This window comes from Schistocerca serialis, chromosome 1, assembly GCF_023864345.2.
Source record: "Schistocerca serialis cubense isolate TAMUIC-IGC-003099 chromosome 1, iqSchSeri2.2, whole genome shotgun sequence".
Classification (NCBI taxonomy): Eukaryota; Metazoa; Arthropoda; class Insecta; order Orthoptera; family Acrididae; genus Schistocerca; species Schistocerca serialis.
The window spans coordinates 607846573-607864993 of NC_064638.1; the positions used below are offsets into that span (position 1 = coordinate 607846573).

At 40.8% G+C, this 18421-nt stretch overlaps 1 protein-coding gene across 4 annotated transcripts in view; it reads left to right on the forward strand.

Moving 5' to 3' along the window:
- LOC126477483 (calcium homeostasis endoplasmic reticulum protein) overlaps window positions 1–18421 on the forward strand; it is a 352133-nt gene that overhangs the window by 320650 nt on the left and 13062 nt on the right. For all 4 annotated transcript variants that reach the window (XM_050103620.1, XM_050103623.1, XM_050103621.1 and 1 more), the window contains one exon: window positions 9810–9954. In XM_050103620.1, coding sequence (XP_049959577.1) covers window positions 9810–9954 — 145 coding nt within the window. The remainder of the gene's footprint in view (window positions 1–9809; window positions 9955–18421) is intronic.

Consider the following 18421-nt stretch of genomic DNA (forward strand, 5'->3'; position numbering starts at 1 on the left):
TGCTCCATTTACTGAGTGGTAGTTCCTCAGTGCTCTTGCACATTGATCCAACACAGCTCCTGGGCCAGATAGGATCCATGCTCAGATGATTAAACATCTCTCATCAGACTACCAGTGACATGTCCTCATCATCTTCAACTGCATTTGGAGCGATGGTGTATTTCCAATGCAATAGCGAGAGAGTGTCATCGTTCCAGTGCTCAGACCTGGTAAAAATGTGCTCGATGTGGGTAGCTATCCGCCCATCAACCTCACCAATGTTCTTTGTAAGCTGCTAGAAAGTGTGGTGAGTCAGCGTTTGCGTTGGCTCCTGGAGTCACGGGGCCTACTGGCTCAATGCCAGGCAGTTTCTGCCAGAGTCGCTCTACCACTGATAATCTAGTGCCCCTCAAGTCTGCCATCTGAACAGACTTCTCCCAATGCCAACACCTGGTCGCCATCTTTTTTTATTTAAGAAAAGAATACAACACACCCCCGACACCATATCCTTGCTGCTTTATACGAGTGGGGTCTCTGGGGCCCACTCCCAATTTTTATACAAAACTTCCTCTCACTCCATACTTTCCATGTTCAAGTTGGTGCCTCCCATATTTTCCCCCATATCCAGGAGAATGGGGTTCCGTAGGGCTCAGTATTGAGTGTGTCTTTAGTTTTAGTGGCCATTACAGTCTAACTGCAGCTGTGGGGCTGTCCGTCTCACCTTCTCTGTTTGCAGAAAACTTGCGTTTTGTACAGCTGCTCCAGTATTGGCATTGCTGAGTGGCACCTACAGGGAGCCATTCACAATGCGCAGTAACCCACGGCTTCCAGGTTTTAAGCCGTGAAGTCGTGTGTCATACACTTCTGTCGGTGACCTACTGTTCACCCAGAACCAGAACTTTACCTTGAAGATGATCCACTCACTGTGGTAGAGACTATCGATTTTTAGGACTGATTTTTGACGCGTGATTGACTTGGTTTCCTCATCTTCGTCAGCTTAATCTAAAGTGCTGGCAGCACCTCAATGCCCTCCTCTGAGCAACACCAGCTGGGGTGCAGATTGCTCTACACTGCTGCAGCTCTACAAAGCCCTTGTTCAATCCTACCTTGACTGTGGGAGTCTGATTTATGGTTTGTCGGCAACCACAGCATTGTGGTTACTAGACCCCAGTGCACCACTGTGGGATTCAACTAGCAATGGGAACTTTTAGCACGAGTCTGGTGATCAGCGTACTGGTGGAGGCCAGGGTCCCTCTGTTGCAAATCAGGCACTGACAGCTGCTCGCTAATTACATCGTGCACATTCGTAGCTCTCCTGAGCATCCAAATTACCATCTCCTTTTCCCCAAGGTGGTTCTTCTCCCACATCAATGGCCCAGGTCAGATAATACGATCGCAGTTTGCATCCGATCTCTTCTGTGTGAACTGGAGTCCTTACCTTTACCACCACCACTCCAGGCCCATTCACATACACCTCCATGATATATACCTAGGCTGCAGCTTCATATGGACCTATCGCATGGCCTTAATGACTCAGTTGCTCCCAGGCTCTCCGCTGTCACTTCCTCTTGATTCTTGATGCATCTCAGGCTCTGAAGTAGTGTACACCGATGGCTTAATGGCTGATGGTCACGTTGACTTTGCCTCTGCTCACAGAAGATGTACTGAACAGTGCTCGTTGCCCGATGGCCATGTCTCGTGCTTTTGAATATATCTGTTCTTGCTCCGGTGAGTCATTTCTTGTGTGTAGTGACTCCTTTAGCAGCTTACAAGCTATTAATCAGTGCTACTTGTGCCATCCTATGGTAGCGACCATCCAGGAGTCTGTCTGTGCCCTGGAACGATCTGGTCGTTCAGTGTTGTTTGTCTGGACCCCAGAACACATCGGAATCCCAGGCAAAGAACTTGCTGTCAGGCTGGCCAAACAGGCCACGCAGAAACCGCTTCTGGAGATCGGCATTTCTGAAACTGGCCTGCATTCGGTTTTATGCTGGAAGGTTTTTCGACTATGGGATACAGAATGGCATAACCTCGGTATGAACAATAAACTGCGTACCATAAATGAGACGACAAATGTGTGGAAGTCCTCTATGCGGGCTTGTCACAAGGACTCTGTGGTTCTCTGCCAGCTCCGCATCGGCCTGGCTTGGGTGACCCATGGCTATCTCCTGTGGCTTAAAGACTCACCTCAGTGTCAGTGTGGCAGCTGGTTGATGGTGGCCCACATTCTGTTGCGCTGACCCACTTTGGCCGCCCTGCGACGAAATCTTCCGTTACTGGACTCGTTACCGTTAATTTTAGCTGACAACGCCTCATCGGCTGATTTAGTTTTACGTTTTATACGAAAGGGGGGGGGGGGGGTATTCTATCTAAGTTTTAGCACACATCCTTTGACACTCCTGTGTTCTCTACCCTAGTGATTTTAAGCTGGAGATTTTAATGTGTTGCAGAGTGGCTGCCTGATCCTTTTTTCGTCTCTTGATCAGCCAGCCACGGTCATCTACTCTCTTGTTTTAATCCCTTCTTCCTGTTTCTTGTGTGTCTCTGTGGTTTTTTCATCGTATTTTGTCCATTGCCCTTCTGCCATTCTTGGGCTTTTTCTTTTCTCCTGGTTTTGGGCAGTAAGTCTTGTTTGCTTCATTATTTCCCTCGTGGACTTATTTTATAGGAACAAGGGACTGATGAGCCAGCAGTTTGGTCCCTTCCCCCCTTTCAACCAACAAACCCACCAACCAGCAACCACTATGCATGAGATGAAGAAACCATCTGTCTTGGTTGCAGTATTAAATTTTTTTATTATTTCTCAATGTCACATTTCTCCTTTTTTTAGGCACCTTCGGATTGGTCTACAGCAGAAGTACAAAATTTCATAATAGTGGCATGACCCCATTTAGTGAGACTGGATTACCAGAAAAGATTGAACAACCTACTGATATTTGGTAGCAGTGGGTAAATGGGATACAGTGCATAAAATATCCGTGCAGATTATTACCCCTTGTCAGAGGCGTCCTATAAAATAGAATAAAACAGAAAATGACCGAAACATATTTTTTAAAAAAATATGTGACCTGCTTTGCTCCTAAATTGACAACCCCCATAGAAAAAAGTGAAAAACAGCAGATTACCTTATTATTACAGCATGTGGCACAGCCCAAAGTAAATTAAACGGGATCAGGCCTCATAAACATGCCGGTGGTGTAGTGCATATTCTGGTTGCACATGTCACACTGGAGATGAAAACATACAAGGTCCGTATGACTAGTGCACACAGCTCTCAACAGATGGCGTCTGCAGGCTGTGGGCTATGGTAGTTCTCATTTGCTAAATCTTGTCAGTTATTATAGATGACTGGTGTTGTAAAAATTGCTGATAAAATGTTTACATTAATCACCAGAATAACCAGGGCAAATAAAAATAAAAACATTGCAAAATTCAAAAATCCTCCACCATGCACAAAAAGGAAAAACACACAACAGCCTGGAAGAAATGGGATTAGCTAAGCACATCGGGAAAACATTCAGGCGGCTCCTAAACAATCAGCTGGCTGGAGGGAACCCGGTGTATCTCCACAGTATGAGATCATCGCTCAATGTTAATTGCTGAGCCCTGGATGCTATATTATTGAATTGTGCCACCTACTACATTATTCAAAGGTTATCCTTTTAAATTTCTAATTTTTAAAGTTTACAGATTTTTATTTGTGGTTTTTACACTCACTGGGTGTTCTGCATTATGCACATTGTGACATGTAGCTGCCGTTTGCACTCTTGTGCTGACATAGCATTACATTTTGTAACAAGGAGGCCATTATTGTTTGAGGTATGAAATTTTTTTTAAGTTCATTGATTCTTACTATGCACCCTGTAACAAACAGCTGCCATTGGCACCCTTGTGCTAATGTAAATGTTGTTAACAAGAAGGTTCATTATTGTCTGGAAGGGGAATTTTTAAGATCGATTTTTGCTATCAGCTTTTATACCGTGGGACCTCTGTGTTTTATATAGGATGCCATATTGTTAACACTGGCAGTTTTTAACGTTGATGTGACTGTATTATATTTGCATTTATCACCATCCCTCTGAAGTGTATTTTATGACTTAGATGCCACACTTGCTTGGCATCCAGACGTAGCACTGACACTGTTAGTCAGTAGTGATATGGTACAGTCTCATGCATCAGGGGGAGGGGCGTAATTCTGGTTTAAGGGAGATTAGCATATGCACAATGTAGTTGGCTGTAATACTACATGGGACAGTCGAAATTGGTATCCAAAACTTGTCTATGTACTTTTACGTTTTAATATTATGAAAAGGAAAGTTGCTACTCACCATATAGTGGAGATGCTGAGTCGCAGATAGCCACAACAAAAATATTGTCGTAAATAAACCTTAATGGCTGAAAGCTTTATTTATTTGTGACAGTCTTTTTTTTTCCTATCTGTGACAATTTTCCGTTTCTTAATATTGTTCCATTCCATCCTGTATTTTCCATTGTTTGATTTACTTTTATATTTTCTCATTGCAACAATGTATTTTTTTATATACATTAGTTTTTAATTTTCATTCACCATGATTATTCTGGCTATTACTGTAAGCATTTTATCACCAGTTTTTAGAACACCAGTCATCGATAATAACTGTCCTGGTTTGTTGTTATCGCAAGATTTAGCAACAGAACGCTATTGCCTGCAGGTGCCATTTGCCGAGAGCTGCATGTACTAGTTGTGTGTGCCTTATACGTTGTCATATCCAGCGTGATGTGTGCAACCAGTATATCGCTACAAATCTGGCATGTTTACTATGTAAAGCATTACTACTTGACTTTTCTTATTTCTACTGTAGGTTCTCAGCTTAGGGACAAAACAGGTTACATATTTTTTTCAAAATACCTTTTAGTCATCTTTTATTTTATTCAGTTTTATAGGATACAGCACAGTGCTTTTAAAGCTTTGACAAGAGGCTACCTGCTGGGACTTTTTATGCGTGGTATCCCGAGTATCCATCATACCAAATATCAGTAAGTTGTTTAATATTTCTTGGTAGTCCAGTCTCACTAAATGCAGTCATGCCACTATTATGAAATTTTGTATTTCCTCTGTAGGCCAGTCTGAAGATAATAAATAAAGGGACAATATTATGAGGAGGAAAGTTGCCATTTGCCATATAGCGGAGACGCTGAGTCACAGATAGGCACAACAAAAACAGTTTCATGCTTAAACCTTTCGGCCAATGGCCTTTGTCAACAACACACACACACACACACACACACACACACACACACACACACACACACACACACACACACATATATATATATATATATATATATATATATATATATATATATATATATTCAAACGCAACTCACACACATGACTGCAGTGTCAGGCAACTGAAACCACACTGCAGCAGCACCAGTGCATGATGGCAGTGGCGACAGGGTGGGGGTAAGGAGAAGACTGCGGCGGGAAGGGGATGTATAGTAAGGAGGTGGTGTGGGACACTGAAGCACTGCTGGGGAGCGTGCAGGGGCTGGGAGGGGGACAGATAGTATGGTGTGGATGGTGGACAGTGAAATGCTGCATGTTTGGCGGAGGACAGGGGAGAGGTGGGAGGGAGGGGGGGGGGGGGGGGGGGAGTAGTGGAAAAGGAGAGAAAACGAGAGAGAAAAATAATAAAAATGAAAATACTGGGTGCGGTGGTGGAGTGACAGCTGTGTAGTGCTGGAATGGGAGCAGGGAAGGATCTGGATGGGTGAGGACAGTGACTAATGAAGGTTGAGGCCCGGAGGGTTACTGGAACATAGGATGTATTGCAGAGAAAGTTACCACCTGCACAATTCAGAAAAGCTGGTGTTGTCGAGAAGGATCCATATGGCACAAGCACTGAAGCAGTCATTGAAATGAAGGATATCATGTTTGGCAGCGTGTTCGGCAACAGGATGGTCCACTTGTTTCTTGGCCACAGGTTGTCAGTGGTCATTTATGTGAACAGACAGCTTGTTGGTTGTCATGCCTACATAGAATGCAGCGCAATGGTTGCAGCGTAGCTTGTAGATAACATGACTGGTTTCTCAGGTAGCCCTGCCTTTGATGGGACAGGTGGTGATCATGACCGGGCTGGAGTAGGTGGTGGTGGGAGGATGTTCGGGACAGGTCTTGCATCTAGGTGTATTACAGGGGTATGATCCATGAGGTAAGGGATTGGGAGCAGGGGTTGTGTAAGGATGGACGATTATATTGTGTAGGTTCGGTGGACGGCGGAATACCACGGTAGGAGGGGTGGGAAGGATAGTGGAGAGGACATTTCTCATTTCAGGGCAAGATGAGAGGTAATCGAAAACCTGGCAGAGAATGTAATTCAGTTGCTCCAGTCCTGGTTGGTACTGAGTTACAAGGGGGAATGCTCTGCTGTGGCCGGACGGTGAGACTTTGGGAGGTGGTGGTAGACTGGAAGGATAAGGCACAGGAGATTTGTTTTTGTACGACGTTGGGAGGGTAATTATGGTCAGTGAAGGCTTCAGTGAGACCCTCGGTATGTTTCGAGAGAGACTGTTCATCTCTGCAGAAGCAACGACCACAGGTACATAGGCTGTACGAAAGGGACTTCTTGGTATGGAATGGGTGGCAGCTGTCGAATTTGAGGTATTGCTGGTGGTTAGTAGGTTTGATATGGACAGGGGGTACTCATGTAGCCATCTTCAAGGTAGAGGTCAACATCTAGGAAGGTGGCTTGTTGGGTTGAGGAGGACCAGGTGAAGCAAGTGGGGGAGAACTTGTTGAGGTTCTGGAGGAATGTGAATAGGGTGTCCTCACCTTCAATCCAGGTAGCAAAGATGTCATCAGGAATCTGAACTAGGTGAGGGGTTTAGGATTCTGGAATTTTAGGATGGCCCATGAATAGGTTGGCATAGGATGGTGCCACACAGGTGCCCATAGCCGTACTGTGGATTTGTTTGTAGGTAATGCCTTCAAAGGAGGAGTAATTGTGGGTGAGGATATAGTTAGTCATGATGACTAGGAAGGAGGTTGTTGGTTTGGAGTCTGTCGGGCATTGGGAAAGGTAGTGTTCCATAGCAGTAAGGCCATGGGCATTAGGAATGTTAGTGGACAGAGAGGTGGCATCAATAGTGACGAGCAGGGCACCATGTGGTAAAGGGACAGGAACTGTGGAGAGTCAGTGGAGGAAATGGTTGGTATCTTGTATATAAGAGGATACGTTGTGGGTAATAGGTTGAAGGTGTTGATCTATGAGGCACAGTAACTGGCCACAATGGGGCTTCCTGGGTGGTTAGGTTTATGAACTTTAGGAATCACGTAGAAGGTAGGAGTGCAGGGAGTGGTAGGGGTTAGTTGAGAGATGGACACTGGGAGCAGTTCTGGGATGGGCCTAAGGATTTGAATAATGACTGGAGATCATGCTGGATTACTGGAATGGTGCAAGGTTTGTAGGTGGAAGTATCTGACAACTGGTGGAGTCCTTCTGCCAGGTAATCCTTGCGGTTCAGAACAGCAGTGGTGGAGCCTTTGTCTGCAGGTAGGATAATAAGGTCGGGATCAATTTTTAGATGGTTGGACTGTGGTTCTTTCTGCAAATGTAAAGTTACTCTGCATATTGAGGAATTTGGGGAATGATGGTGAGGTTTGAGGTTAAGAAATTCTACAAAGTTAACAGGGGGTGGTTTGGTGGCTGTGGGGGTGGATCACGGTTGGATGGAGGAGTGAACTGAGTTAGGCAAGGTTCAGTATTGGTCTTCGGTTGAGTCTGATTGGTGGATTTGGTGGAGAAAAAGTGTTTCCACTGTAGGGACCGGGGAATAAGTCCAAGATGACTGAATTTGGGAGTGGGGCAAAAGGTGAAGCCTTTGGAAAGGGCTGATATTCCTGTAGGGCTAAGGCTTCTGGAGGAAAGGTTCATAAGAGTGTTGCAGGTCTGTTTAGGTTCTGGATTCTGTGTGGCGGTCGGAGGGAATTTTTGAAGGTGGGATAAGTGTAGTAGGTCTGCGAGACAGGGTTTATCATCTATGAGGGTGTGTGGGGAGGTTTGGAGCTTGTTGTAGAGGTGGTGGTTATTGGAACTCCAAGGTGGGAGCAGGAAGTGAGCAGGATGGAGAGCTTTTTGAGGTGGCATTGTGCATGTTGCTCAAGTTCCTCCAGGGCAAGAGGTTGAATGTGTGTTATGGGTTACAGGAATTTAAGATTGCATAGCAAGAGAATCTTGCAGATGGAGCCGAGGTACTACAAGGATGTTTGGGCTTGGTCGATGTGGTTTTGCAGGACTATGTTGGTGAGAGTAAGGATTGGCAGAATTTGAACAGGTGGAGGTTATTGTGGAAGGAGAGGTGGCAGCCAGAGATGGGTAATTTGATGGTAAGGCCATTAGGGGGGATTCAGTGAGGAAGCAACAATGCAGGAACAGTATGTGGGACTGGTATCTGGTGAGTCTGAAATGAGTCATTGGGAAATAATTGAAAAATTTAATACTGCAGCCAAGACTGCTTTTTTCTTTATATAAACAGTTTACTTACTTTTTTCCATCTGTCTCATTTTCATTTGACTGCTGTTTATATAAACATTGTGACCCAGAGGCCCATCATCCTTTCCAGAAAGGGAAGCTTTCCATCTCTTCTGTCCACCATTTTAAACTTGATGCTGGGTGAAGGCAATTAAAGTGATCAAAGAAATGGTTGTGGGCATTCAATAAAAGATCAAGTCAGTGTCAGCACACAATGGCAAATTTTCTACTTCTAGATCATATCGGCACATCCACAAGACTACTCTGTAATTCACAATTAAATGCCTGGCAGAAGGTTCAGTGAACCACTTCATCATTCCCATGTCCGGTTTTTCTCTAATTAAGACGAAGAGCCACGTGGGGTAGCCGCGTGGTCTAGGGGCACCTTGCCACAGTTTGCACGGCGCCCCCCGTCGGAGGTTCAAGTCCACCCTTGGGCATGGATGTGTGTGTTGTCCATAGTGTAAGTTAGTTTAAGTTAGATTAAGTAGTATGTAAGCCTAGGGACTGATGACCTCAGCATTTTGGTCCTATAGGAACTTACCACTACCACTTCGATCAAGAGCTCTTCAAGAGGAACCCAGGGAAAAAGGCACACTATATCAAAACTTATAGCTAAATTGAGGACTCAAGACATAAACACTTCAAACACTTGATGAATACCATTGACTTGGTAATAATATGGGGTTCACATTTTCCAGTGTGAGGGCTACAAATAGGTGCCTAGCTACTTAGCCGAGTTGTAAATGGGCTCACCCAAATTACTCACTTTACACTGCAGTGTTAACCATTTTTTGTGAATTTTTGGCAAACTGTATAATCTCGACAGAATGGCAGCACATCTTCTGATAACAAGCTGTTTTTCAGAAATGAAAGTGTCTCAAGTTTTTTTCTTTTTCAGTCTCATTTATATGTCTGTTGACTTCCCGATGCCTATCTTTACCCCTTCTGTTACTTGTATTCTACTCTGAACTTCTCATTACCATATAAAAAAGCTAACAGACTCATTTAGTTCATCTATATAGTTTTGTAATCCCTCATAAAGGTTTGTTTGCATTTCATAGCAGGCAAGTGTTAAACAAATGTAATAATTGGAGACAGCTTCTAACATAATGGTTCATGATGAAAAAATTGGTTGAGTTTTACTTTGTGAGCAGTATTTTGAGTGTAGTCTACTGTTGTTGCATACCAGCTGTAAAATAACTTTATAACTTCTTTGACACTGTAGAGTGATCTTAAGTTAGTCTTACAATTTTTGTTTCATTGTATGGACTTACATATTTAAGTTAACATTATATAATCAATATTTTTCTTTAGCGGTTCAACATATTCGAAAACAGAAGCTCAGCGTCAGCTGGACGAAAGTAACAAAGGACATCAAATGTTACGTAAAATGGGTTGGAGTGGAGCGGGCTTGGGTGTCAAAGAACAGGGCATTGAACAACCTATTTCAGGTGGTGAGGTAAGACCTCTCTCTCTCTCTCTCTCTCTCTCTCTCTCTCTCTCTCTCTCTCTCTCTCTCTCTCTCTGTGTGTGTGTGTGTGTGTGTGTGTGTGTGTGTGTGTGTTTCTGATTATGTCAGACATTAGTGTTTTTGTGAAGTTTGATACTCACTCCAAGGTAAACATATTGTAGCTTCTTCATATTATGATGTGTGTGTTGATACTGTATTACATGTTTAAAGGCAAATTCAGTTGTACACTGGAGATCTCATAAAGTAACAAATTAACTTTGGCATGTAAAAAGTTTGTGTTAGACTACATATTGAGAGGTCCAGTGTTCAGTCCGCAGTCAGGCCTAGGACGTTTTCTGTTACATATAGCTGCAATATTATTTTAATGTGAAAAATATGAAATTTTACCATGATTCAGAGTCTACACTAAACTGTAATCCCCTTGTAAATGACTGCGTTAGTTAGTTCAGTGGTAAGGGAGAGGTCAGCTCATACCACATGTAGCAGAATTGTGCATAGTAAACCTATTTGGTGTTCAGTCTAACCTTTGGGTTTAAATCTGTTTAAATACATGATCATACTGAGAATTTTTCCAAAAATGGTAGATAGAAAAAAGGAACCTGCCAAGAAGAGAGAATTTACTCATCCTCCTTACCCATTTAAAGCAAGGGGTGCGCTGACCTGGGCACCTACTCCAGAGAGCACCGAAGGCTGAATGTACAATCTGTCACTAAGCTAATTATTAATTTGTACTAAAAGCTGTGATATTACTAATTGTATTTTACATTTAAACATTGTCAACAGACCTGTTATACATGGGTGACGTGCTTTTAAACACTTACGACTCATTTGCTCAGTTGGGCCCTCCTTTCAAGTTGAATTGAAATTAGTGACATTGTCAAAAAATTTTAAAAGCTGAAGCTTAGAAAGTAGGTTTTAAATATTTTTGTGATTTTAAAAATTGAATGACTAATTGTTTGTGTTGGTCTTTTTGTGTGTGAATAAATGAAGATTCTGCACACTACGTTTTTTATGTAAACTATAAAACAAAATTACTGTCTCAATAAATTTTAAATACTGGTGCTGGATTAGCTGGTTAACGTAACTTCAATGTCACCTTGGGCAGCAAGGTAATGCACTTATTCCTGTATGATGTAGACTAGGGCAGTCTCTGGTTTCAAATTACTTCTTGTACACAGCAAATAAGAAACAAAGGAATGAAAGACATTAGCTTCTATTGGACATTGTATATCAATGAAGCAAGTTGAAAATTTGTGCTGGTCTAGGCTTCAAACACAGGTTTCCTGCTTACTAGGTTGATGCACTTACCACTGCACCATCTAGACATGGTGGACACCACAACCACATCAACTACCCTAGCACGCCTCCCATCAGACCCAAATTCTCAACTTATACCACACACTATTGATTAGTGCTCCAACTCATTAGCCTCATTACTCGCGGCATCTCACCAATTCCCATAAGGTTTCAGGGTTGGTGTGCATCCACATTGAAGGGATCATTGGCCATCTCCACATCAATTATCTGTATTTAGTGTCTATTCTTTCAGACATGCCCAGAAGAATAGACACAATTTTGATCCTTCAGCCACTATCAATCAAGACACAAAGGAATTAAAGGCGTTACTGCCAGTGGACATTGATTTATACTGAGCTCGGACTCTTAGTGGAATCGAAGAGATGCTGAGAATAATGAGGCTAATGAACAGGGGCACTAATCAGTAGTGTGTAGTATAAGTTGAGAATTTGGGTCTGCCAGGAGACATGCTAGGGTAGTCATGTCGTTGCAGTGACCACTGTGTCCGGAAGATGCAGTAGTCAGTGTATCTGCCTAGTAAGCAGGAGACCTGGGTTGGAATATAGATCCGGCACCAATTTTTGGCCTGCCTCATTGATATAAATCAATGCCCAATGGCACCTAATGTCTTTAATTCCTTTATGTCTTGATGATTCGTAGTGGCTGCACGATCAAAATGTTTTCTGCTATTTCAAGCATGTCCAAAAGAACGGACACCACGTACACACTTGAAATAAGTGACTGATTGAAAATGACATTTCTTTGTTGTGTCAGTATTTAATTTTTAGTATCTCATAATTGTCTTATGCATTTTAGAACCATATTCTATTGCGTTACCATGGCTTATGTTAAGCTATTTGGCAACACAATAATTTGTCTGTGGGCAATCTTCAGCCCAGCAGCCATGTCCATATGCCATAACACTGATTGAAAGTTTGTCAACACGATTTATACAGATAAACCCAGTAAATTGTGTAAACACACTTTCTGCAGGTTTAAGTATCCGCTGTTAACCTACCAGGTAGAAATTTGTAAGAATGTGTGTGGCGTGAGTCAGAATTGTGCTCGAGCAAAATCTTGAAGTTTGTGTTCTGTACTTCTGCAATACTGACATCTAATTTAACATGCATGACATTAGTTGCACTCTGCTCATGTGTAACTTTGTAAGCATCATAAGAATTATTTTGGACAAACTCAATAGCACCTGTGATTTATATGAATATGTGAATATGAAGACACTGCAGTTTGAATGATGAGCAAATGTGCATCTTTAGTGAAGAAGAAAAAAACTGGCTTTGGAAGCACCTAAACAGTTATAAATCATTAAACAAAAAACATTCAGACATTCTCATATCAAAGAAATCAATCTGCCTGGAAATATTAACAATTTCCATTATAAACAAAATGCTCACTAATCACATGTAATTGCACAGTAGTTGAAACAGTATCCAGTATTGTTGTAGCCTCAGAAATGGTTTTTCATGATAATATGCTTTGCTCTGTTTGACCCACTTTACACTTACTCATGACTAGCATTTTCCCATCAGTTGGTACTTGCTTCTGCACAATGTCTATTTTATTAAGAGATCTCTTTCTCATCTCTCTTGGAACTTCCATTGGAATAAGTAGTCTCTTAACTGTTTTTATTCAGTTTTCGTAAAGCATAATTTTACTCCCCAAGTATATGTGTGTAGGTAATGCAGGCTGAAAAGTAGTGTGTCTGTTACATGGAAGAACTGTTTTTAGGCCAGCTGTCCATGTTTAGTTCACGTAAATAATATGACAGTGCCTGGTCCTGCCTATAAGTCCCATAAATACACAAATTATTTTTGACAGTTGGCAATGGTTTGTAGATAATTTGTTGGTGTGAATTCATCACTTGTATCATTTTATTGTGAAATTCCATGGAAATTTAACCAACCTCTTGTCTGTCCTTCCATTTTCTCATCGTTATGCTTTGCTTATAGCAAAAATTGTATTTCCTTTGCCCATTTTTGCAGATACAACTTTTTTAGAAGTGTTCCTTCCATTTAACCATACTGTCTAAGTGCCATGTCTTTTTTTAATATTCAATAAGATTTTAACTAGTACAGAGCTATTGTAATAATTACCTGTGTGATTATGATGTCTAACAGATAGCTTCTTTTGTAAAAAGTGTAGAAAGACTTTTTCAACATGGGACTTCCCATTCATATCATCAAACATCCTTGTGTACACAGTGCACTTATTTATAAAAGCATTCAGATTTTTCAGAATGTACATTTTAGTGTCACATTTAGGCCTTTTGTTTTGAATATAGAGTCTTAAATGGCAGTCTACCTCTCCAAAGAATTAGTGATTTAGGTCTCTTCCTGCATAATGCACTCGGTACATTCTGTTGTTAAAATAATTTAGTTTAGGTCATATTTTGTATAACTGAATATCTAGCTTTGCATGTCGTAGCTCTGAATTATTATCAAACTGTAATGAATGTAAGATGATCGTATCTGTGTCACTGTTCATACTCACCACTATTACTCTTTTTTGAAACAGAGTATCTTTCTTCCAGTAGTCTTGTAATCAGATATATTTCACTTTACAGGTACATAATGTAATACCCAAGAATGCAAATATTTTGTCAATACTAACAGGTTTCCAGCTACAAATCCTAGACGCATTCTTTGCATTATCGCTCAGAAATATATTCACAATTTTGTTTGTTTCATCAGCTAGATACTGGAATATGTCATCTGTAAATCATAGCCTAAAGAAGTCCATTGGTGTATTGCTAGTAACACTGAATAAGAAAACATTCTCATTTTGTAAACTGATTATACTGCATGTCATGTGCTTCATCATACCAAGTCTTGCCTGATTCATTAATTTCTGCCACGTGGCTTCCATATATATGTTCCCATATATATTTAAAAATTGTGAAGCATTGCCAGTTTTGCTAGTAGATAGTAAAATCTAAGTCAAATGTAGTCACACTTGCACTGAGCTTGAATGTTGTTGTACCAAATATACTTCATTCAAGTAGAATAAATTCCCAAAATATGATACCCTTTTAATACGAATGAAATTCCCTATGGAATGCCATACAAATTTTGCCAACAATGTTCCTAATTTGGAATAATCTGTGTACCGGGTAGTAGTGGAATTGTCACGGAAGTAAAACATTTTAAAAAATAAAACCAAATTATCTTAGGACTAAGTACAGTCACGTCTGCAACACGAAACATTGTAGCACAACATATTAACATGTCAACAGAAATAAAAGTTTCTAGATTTCAAACCTCATCTATTACATTGTTCATTGTTTAACATCCCATTCTTAATTACTGGTACTTCTCTACTGACATTGATCAGATTAACCTTTTGATTTGAAATGTCTGTTATTGAAGTTTACAGTGATGACAACCCTAGTTTTTTAACTATTCACAAAGCAAGGTGGCACGATAGTTCGCCCACTGAGGTTTTATTTGGGAGGAGCAGGAGAAAAAATCTTGCCCAGCCATCTAGGTTTGAGTTTCCTACAGTTTCCTTAAATTAGTTGAGGTGAATGCTTTGCTAAAACACAGCTAATTTCTTTCACCGCCTGTGCCGAATCCAAACCTGTGCTCTCTCTTTAATGGCCTCAACATCAACAAGATATTAAATGATAATTTTTTCTTTCTGGCCATTCCACCTATGCAGTAGCACCTTTAATGTAAGTAATATAATCATGAGAAATGTGAGATGTGGAATTGTAGTTTAACTATATTTTAGTACTGCTATTTGGACTGTAAAATTACTGAGGATGTCTGATGTAGAGTGTATATAAAATGTAGACTGGCAGTGGCAAGGAAAGCCTTTCTGAAGAAGAGAAATTTGTTAATATCAAATATATTTTTAAATGTTAGGAAGTCCTTTCTGAAGGTATTTGTCTGGAGTGTAATCTTGTATGGAAGTACAATATGGGTGATAAAACAGATCAGGTAAGAAGAGAATAGAAAATTTTTAAATCTGTTGCTACAGGAGAATCCTGAAGATTAGATTTGTAGAGTGTGTAACTAATGAGGAGGTACTGAAAACAATTAGGTAGATAAGAAATTTGTGGCACAAATTGACTTAATGAAGGAATCAGTTGATAGGACACATTCTAAAGCAAGAGCTCACCAATTTACTATTGATGGGAAAGGGGGAGGGGGGGTAAAAATCCTAGAGAGAGACTGAGAGGTGAATACAGTAAGCAAATACAGAAGGATGCAGGTTGCTAGCACAAGATAGAGTTGCTTGGAGAACTGCATCAAATCAGTCTTCAGACTGAAGATCACAGTGACAACAATAATTGGGAGAACCAACCACAGAATGACCGAGGTTCCTGAACAGATCTTCATTCATAATGTGAAATGTTGTCAGACACAGGTTGTATAAAAATAAGAGCCAGCATATGTCACTTAATTTAATTCCGTAATGCCATTTAAGATTACTTATTTGGGTAGCTCATTAAGCTGGCTAAAGTTACACGGATCCAAAAGTATGTAAAGCTGCATCCTTACCTGAACGCACCACGTCACGCATCACCGTGTGATGCAGATCAGCACAGAACTGTGCAGAATGGAGCAGAGTGTTTGTAGGTTCTCAGCAATGTTCCAGTGTGCTTGCACATGTGTCAGTAACAGTGGAAAATGAGAAACTCTGTCCAAACAGAGCCTGGTACAAACACTTCATTTCCTTTGCTATACCGATGTAGTGTAGAACTTGTTTATTTTCGCTCAGTGCAACGTGTTTTGACATCCACTTGTGCCCTGCTGCACTGCACCAAATTTCTTTCCATGGTTTTGCATGACCGGTGTGGACACAGCTTATTTGTGGTGTGAACAAAAACCTTTTCAAGGAACTGGGGATTCTAACTATTGTTTCCAATATATTTGTATATTGTCATAATTATCTATTTTTCATACTAAAAGTTCAGGTCATGGAACAAGTACCAGAAATAGGAGTAATCTTCTTAAAGTCAGATATTTTATTGTAGAAAAGTGTCCATTATTCAGGCACAACTTGCCAGCAGCCGTAAAATGTTCAAATACAAATAAATTTCAGTTTGATATGATCCTAAAGCACTTTTTGTAGTCATCTCTTTTTATTCCATTGACAAACTTCTTAGTTAACGGGACTGATATTGTATGTAAAGTTAGACAGAAAAGTAATGCACACAGGCATGTAGGACACGAGCAAAAACAATTAGGAAGATAGGGCAAAAAGTACTGTACATTTAAGCACACTTCTTAAGTTTCAAAAGCCGCGCGGTAGGAGGTGCGTTGTCACACTCCGTGCAGCTCGCCGCATCAGAGGTTCGAGTCCTCCCACGGGCATGGGTGTGTGTGATGTCCTTAGTGTAAATTAGTTTAAGTTAGATTAAGTAGGGTGTAGGCTTAGGGACTGATGACCTCATCAGTTTGGTCCTATAAGACCTTACAACAAATTTACAATTTAAGCTTTAATTCCCCCCCCCCCCCCCCCCCTCCCCCCAACATAGTCACCATTAAGACTAGCACATTTCTCCCATTGTGTACGAAGTGGGTCCCCCCCCCCCCCCACTCCATCACTGAAAAGTACTTCTGACTTTACTTGAATCCATGACTTGACAGCTGCCTTCTCTTCATCATCCAAGATGTAATGAATACCTTTGAGGTCTCTTGAGTAGAAGAAGGGAAAAAAATCACAAGGTGCAAGATTGGGGGAGTAAGGAGGGTGTGGAATTGGTTCAAACTTCAGGTTTTACAGAGCCTCTTCAGTTCCATGTGAGGGGTGTGGATGAGCATTATTACATTGGAAGATTATTGGCACCAGGCTGCCTGTAACATGATAAACCCAGTGTTGGACATGGTTCCAAGTCTCCATATACCAACAAGAATGTACTATTGCCTCTTGTACCAGATAATCAGTCACATTGACTCAGTGAGCATCCTAAAGCATAGTCAAAAGAATTCTTTTTGTGGGTGGTTGTGTTTTGAACTTCTTTGCATGAGGAGATTGTTCACTAATGAAGCCAACAGATTTATTGGATATTAAAATATGGTTCACAATACGTTTTCAAGTGATTCGCTGGTTATTTTTAACCAAGTTGTCGAAGAGTTTGTAATGCTTATTATTTGGCAGTGGTCGAATGTTGGCTTTGTGTTTCATTGCCAGTCATGGCTTTTCCAGGCTCACAACCATGAAATTTTATCACTCATCAATTTACAGTAGACCTATCAATAGCATTTTCACTATAAGCAGCCTTTAAACAATTATGAGTCTCACGAGAAGTGAGTTTTTCAGCAGTTAAAAATTTGTTAACAACACCCTGTTTAACTCGCATTGGCATAGCACTAGAACTTCTGATACTGAAAATAAACTGGATGAATGCAACACATTCAAGCTTCAGCTGCATCTAGAGAGGAAACTTACCTCCCATATGCCACCTGGCACATTTCTCAAGGTCATTTAGCTCATGTTCTGCAAAAATGTGTGCATTACTTTTCAGCTTACCCTCATATTATTAATAATATCAAATAACATGAGATGTTATGTAAAATGGACTTATGTTCACATATAGTGCAGTAATGCGAACAATGTAAGTAAGTGTTGTACACTGATTTTCAGCTTGACGATGGATTCCCACATCCATAAAGAGCATTTCACTTAAATTTTGTGGAAGTTGTTGTTGTTGTTGTTACTATTACTATCGTATTGATTATCTATTCTTACCCTGTGATGTGTCATACATCCTAGAGAATCTCCATACCATGGATATCTGAAACAAGAAGTATATCTAATCTAATCATAGGTATAGTCTACTGTAAACCACATTCTTCTTTTCCTGCATTACATGCCCTCACTTCGGGTTTGATGGGATCCATTGAGTTGGAGGATAAATATGTGCCTGCTTCATTTTTAAGGAAAGCCACATACTCATTTCAATGAAGGCCTTGATTCAGTGGCAGCCAGGAAAAAGTTCACTGATATTCCATAACATTATAACTCAACTATCCTCTGCATTTTGTTCATAAGATTAATGAATGGACAATGCTTGCATGTGAGAAGTCAGTTATCTTTAACCCGTCACTGAATATTTTGATTGAATTTGGCCACTGCATTTGCACAGTAGTTGTGAATGAAACTATTAGCTGAGGAAAAGGAATTGTGATGTGAT